Source organism: Theropithecus gelada, chromosome 15, assembly GCF_003255815.1.
Source record: "Theropithecus gelada isolate Dixy chromosome 15, Tgel_1.0, whole genome shotgun sequence".
Classification (NCBI taxonomy): Eukaryota; Metazoa; Chordata; class Mammalia; order Primates; family Cercopithecidae; genus Theropithecus; species Theropithecus gelada.
Window position 1 is genome coordinate 76,822,457 of NC_037683.1, and position 6,000 is coordinate 76,828,456.

Here is a 6,000-nt window from a genome sequence, read left to right on the forward strand (position 1 = left end):
GGTTAGTTAAGGGTTTTTGTAACTATATTGAATAGGATCTTCTTTATCTATTATATAAGTGGTTGCTTGCATATAATAATGCTATTGATTTTTGTACATCTATTATTTATTTGAACATTTATTGATTTTTTCACCAACTGTCTTTTCAATAATTATTTCAAAAATAATTTTTTGAACTCAGTGCAAATTATACATTAGATATCAGTAAATGCAAACACATCCAATTGCATATCTGTATATAGAATAGAGGAAGGGAATGAAGCAAAACAATACTAAAATTTACTGAGAGAGCACAAAGTGATAGGCACAATAATAAATATTATATATACATTATCTCTTTTTTTTTTTTTTTTTTTTTTTTTTTTTTTGAGACGGAGTCTCGCTCTGCCGCCCAGGCTGGAGTGCAGTGGCCGGATCTCTGCTCACTGCAAGCTCCGCCTCCCAGGTTCACGCCATTCTCCTGCCTCAGCCTCCCGAGTAGCTGGGACTACAGGCGCCCGCCACCGCGCCCAGCTAGTTTTTTGTATTTTTTAGTAGAGACGGGGTTTCACCATGTTAGCCAGGATGGTCTCGATCTCCTGACCTCGTGATCCGCCCGTCTCGGCCTCCCAAAGTGCTGGGATTACAGGCTTGAGCCACCGCGCCCGGCCTACATTATCTCTTTAATGAAGTACACATAAGGTGGTTAAGAGGCAAGCTTATGAAGCAAACTAGGCTTGGATTTGAACCTGACTCCCAATTCCTAGCTGTGTGACCATGAATAAATTTGAGTAATATTGTTTCTCAATGCTCTAAATTCTTTATCTTTAATGTGGAAATCTTAATACCTCCTTAAGTTATGATGAATTTTATGTGTGTGTGTATATATATATATATATATATATATATGTAAATGCTTAGAAAAATCACAGGTATTTATGAGACACAAATCAAACATATCTTTGTTTCATCCTTTCGAGTAAAAAAATACTACTAGATTTCTCTAAATAGGCATTACACATTACCATAAATTATATAAATTAACTTACAATTTGAAGCTGCAAATACACACTGGGAAAAGTCTCTTTTCTTCACAACAACTTTTTTAAAAGTTCTTTATAAAGATAAGATGTGAAATTGCATTTTATTGCACAAAACATTGCACAAACCAGCAATATCCCAAACATTTAGGATTTTGTTAATAAAGCCCATTCTAATTTTTTTTTACTTATTTAATTATAATCATAAGGAGTTAAGTGGCATCCCACCAAAACAGCTTTATTCTCAGACTATTCTACTTAAACAACATGTATGAACAGTTTCTCTGATGGAGAAACAGAATCTTAAATGAAATCTTAAAATGAGTGCTAACTAATTGGTTCAGGTCTCTGGTATTAACTACCTTGCAATTTAAAAATATTTGATAATTTCTCCCATTTTGCCTTTCAGCACTAAGTAAGTTACTTTACTGAAGAAAGTACCTTATTCTGTAGAGTACATTATGCCTGGTTGACTCATCTATATGGAAGACATGGTTGGGTGGATACCAGATCCTTTCTGTTTCACTCATTAAAGCAAACATATTATGATACACAGGTGTGATACCTAGAAAAGAAGCAGAGAAAGGAATTATTAAAGACACACAACAGAACATTTACATAGCACCTATAATTTGTAATGAGGCTAAAGTAACAACTCTTAAAATCAGAATGAAATGTAGTAGCAGTCGAAATCTTTTGATATTCCACTACCTACAACTGAATTATTAATCACAATCTTTTTTTATACAAACATACTTCGTTTTAGTGCACTCTGTATTATTGTACTTTGCAGATATTACGGGGTTTTTTTCTTTACAAAATAAGGATTTACAGCAACTGTGAATCTGGTAGGTCTGTCAGCACCATTTTTCCAACAGCGTGTGCTCACTTTGTGTCTCTATGACACATTTTGCTAATTCTTGCAATATTTCAAACTTTTTCATTATTATTATATCAGTTATGATGATCTGTGATCAGTGATCTTCGACATTACAATTGTAATCGTTTGGGGCCGCCATGAACCGTGCCCATATAAGATGACAAACATAAGCAATAAATGCTGTGTGTGTTCTGACTGCTCCAGCAATAGCCATTCCTGTCTCTCTCCCTCTCCTTAGGCCTCTCTATTCCCTGAGATACAACTGTATGGAAAATAGGCCAATTAATAATCCTACAATGGCCTCTAGGCATTCAAGGGAAAGGAGGAGTTTCATATATTGAAGAGTTTCATATCTCTCACTCTAAATCAAAAGCTACAAATGATTAAACTAAGTGAGGAAGGTATATCAAATGCCAAGACAGACTAAAAGCCAGGCCTCCTGCACCAGTCAATTAAGTTCTGAATGCAAAGAAAAGGTTTCTGAATGAAATTAAAAGTGCTACTGCAGTAAATACATAAATGATGAGAGCAAAACAGCCTTATTGATGATGTGACAAAAGTTTGAGTGGTCTAGATAGAAGATCAAACCAGCCACAATATTCCCTGAAGTCAAACCCTAAACCAGAGCAAGGCCCTAATTGTCTTCAAATCTGTGAAGGCTGAGAGAGGTGAGGAAACTGCAGAAGAAAAGTAGGAAGCTAGTAGAGGTTGGTTCATGAAGTTTAAGAAAAGAAACCGAGGGGGCGCACCCAAGATGGCCGAATAGAAACAGCTCCAGCCTCCAGCTCCCAGCATGAGCAACACAGAAGATGGGTGATTTCTGCATTTTCAACTGAAGTACCGGGTTTATCTCACTGGGGCGGGTCGGACAGTTGGTGCTGATCTGCTGGTTGGGGTGCAGCCCAACCAGCAAGAGCTGAAGCAGGGCGAGACATCGCCTCACCTGGGAAGCGCAAGAGGGAAGGAAATTCCTTTTCCTAGCCAAAGGAAATTGAGACACACAACACCTGGAAAATCAGGTAACGCTCACCCTAATACTGCGCTTTACCAAGGGTCTTAGCAAACGGCATACTAGGAGATTATATCCCACACCTGGCCCGGAGGGTCCCAAGCCCATGGAGCCTCCCTCATTGCTAGCACAGCAGTCTGAGATCTAACTGCAAGATGGCAGCGAAGCTGGGGGAGGGGCGCCCGCCATTGCTGAGGCTTAAGTAGGTAAACAAAGCCACCGGGAAGCTCAAATTCGGTGGAGCCCACCACAGCTCAAGGAGGCCTGCCTGCCTCTGTAGACTCCACCTCTGGGGACAGGGCATAGCTAAACAAAAAGCAGCAGAAACCTCGGCAGAGGTAAATGTCCCTGTCTGACAGCTTTGAAGAGAGCAGTGGATCTCCCAGCACAGAGGTTGAGATCTGAGAATGGACAGACTGCCTGCTCAAGTGGGTCCCTGACCCCTGAGCAGACTAACTGGGTGACATCCCCCACTAGGTGCAGACCGACACCTCACACATCACACGGCTGGGTACACCCCTGAGACGAAACTTCCAGAGCAATAATCAGACAGCAACACTCGTTGTTCAGCAATATTCTATCTTCTGCAGCCTCCGCTGCTGAAACCCAGGCACACAGGGTCGGGAGTGGACCTCAAGCAAACTCCAGCAGACCTGCAGCTGAGAGTCCTGACTGTTAGAAGGAAAACTAACAAACAGAAAGGACACCCACACCAAAACCCCATCAGTACATCACCATCATCAAAGACCAAAGGCAGAGAAAACCATAAAGATGGGGAAAAAGCAGTGCAGAAAAGCTGGAAATTCAAAACATCAGAGCACATCTCCCCCTCCAAAGGAACGCAGCTCATTGCCAGCAACGGAACAAAGCTGCACGAAGAATGACTTTCACGAGTTGAGAGAAGAAGGCTTCAGTCGATCAAACTTCTCAGAGCTAAAGGAGGAACTACGTAACCAGCGCAAAGAAACTAAAAACCTTGAAAAAAGATTTCACGAATGGCTAACTAAAATAACCAATGTAGAAAAGTCCTTAAAAGAACTGACAAAGATGAAAATCATAACATGAGAACTATGTGACAAATGCACAAGCTTCAGTAACCGACTCGATCAACTAGAAGAAAGAGTATCAGCGATTGAAGATCAAATGAATGAAATGAAGCAAGAAGTCAAGACAAAAAAGAGTAAAAAGAAATGAACAAAGCCTCCAAGAAATATGGGATTATGTGAAAAGACCAAATCTACATCTGATTGATGTGCCTGAAAGTCACAGGGAAAATGGAAACAAGTTGGAAAACACTCTGCAGGATATTGTCCATGAGAACGTCCCCAACCTAGTAAGGCAGGCTAACATTCAAATTCAGGAAATACAGAGAACGCCAAAAAGACACTCCTCAAGAAGAGCAACTCCAAGACACGTAATTGTCAGATTCACCAAAGTTGAAATGAAGGAAAAAATCTTAAGGGCAGCCAGAGAGAAAGGTCGAAGTACCCACAAAGGGAAGCTCATTAGACTAACAGCACATCTCTCGGCAGAAACTCTACAAGCCAGAAAAGAGTGGGGGCTGATATTCAACATTCTTAAAGAAAAGAATTTTCAACCCAGAATTTCATATCCAGCCAAACTAAGTTTCATAAGTGAAGGAGAAATAAGACAAGCAAACGCTTACAGAGGCCTACCCTACAAGAGGTCCTGAAGGAAGCAATAAACATGGAAAGGAACAACAGGTACCAGTCATTGGTACCTGCCAAAATGTAAAGTCCATCGATGCTAGGAAGAAACTGCATCAACTAACGAGCAAAATAACCAGCTAATATCATAATGACAGCATCAAGTTCACACATAACAATATTAACCTTAAATGTAAATGGACTAAATGGTCCAGTTAAAAGACACAGACTGGCAAAATGGATAAAGTCAAGACCCATCAGTTTGCTGTATTCAGGAGACCCATCTCACATGCAGAGACAAACATAGGCTCAAGATAAAGGGATGGAGGAAGATCTACCAAGCAAATGGAAAACAAAAGAAGCAAGGGTTGCAATAGTAGTGTCTAATAAAACAGACTTTAAACCATCAAAGATCAAAACAGACAAAGAAGGCCATCATATAATGGTAAAGGGATCAATTCATCAGGAAGAGCTAACTATCCTAAATATATATGCACCCAATACAGGAGAACCCAGATTCATAAAGCATGTCCTTAGAGACTTACAAAGAGACTTAGACTCCCATACAATAATAATGGAAGACTTTAACACCCCACTGTCAACATTAGACGATCAACGAGACAGAAAGTTAACAAGGATATCCAGGAATTGAACTCAACTCTCCACCAAGCAGACCTAATAGACATCTACAGAACTCTCCACCCCAAATCAACAGAATATATATTCTTCTCAGTACTACATCACACTTATTCCAAAATTGACCACATAGTTGGAAGTGAAGCACTCCTCAGCAAATGTAAATAAACACAAATTATAACAAAATATCTCTCAGACCATAGTGCAATCAAACTAGAACTCAGGACTAAGAAACTCAATCAAAACCGCTCAACTACATGGAAACTGAACAACCTGCTCCTGAATGACTACTGGGTACATAATGAAATGAAGGCAGAAATAAAGATGTTCTTTGAAACCAATGAGAACAAAGATACAACATACCAGAATCTCTGGGACACATTTAAAGCAGTGTGTAGAGGGAAATTTATAGCACTAAATGCCCACAAGAGAAAGCAGGAAAGATCTAAAATTGACACCCTAACATCACAATTAAAAAAACTAGAGAAGCAAGAGCAAACACATTCAAAGGCTAGCAGAAGGCAAGAAATAACTAAGATCACAGCAGAATTGAAGGAGACAGAGACACAAAAAACCCTCCAAAAAATCAATGAATCCAACAGCTGGTTTTTTGAAAAGATCAGCAAAATTGATAGACCATTAGCAAGACTAATAAAGAAGAAAAGAGAAGAATCAAATAGACACAATAAAAAATGATAAAAGGGGATATCACCAACGACCCCACAGAAATACAAACTACCATCAGAGAATACTATAAACACCTCTATGCAAATAAACTAGAAAACCTAG

General features: G+C 39.5%; 1 protein-coding gene across 1 annotated transcript in view; it reads right to left on the minus strand.

Annotated features, from left to right (window-relative positions):
* JAK2 (Janus kinase 2) overlaps window positions 1–1,579 on the minus strand; it is a 101,574-nt gene extending 99,995 nt beyond the window's left edge. Inside the window, exon 1 of the mRNA XM_025360071.1 lies at window positions 1,461–1,579. Within this exon, the coding sequence (XP_025215856.1) occupies window positions 1,461–1,561 (101 nt within the window). The 5' untranslated portion in view covers window positions 1,562–1,579. The remainder of the gene's footprint in view (window positions 1–1,460) is intronic.
* Window positions 1,580–6,000: the final 4,421 nt, after the last annotated feature.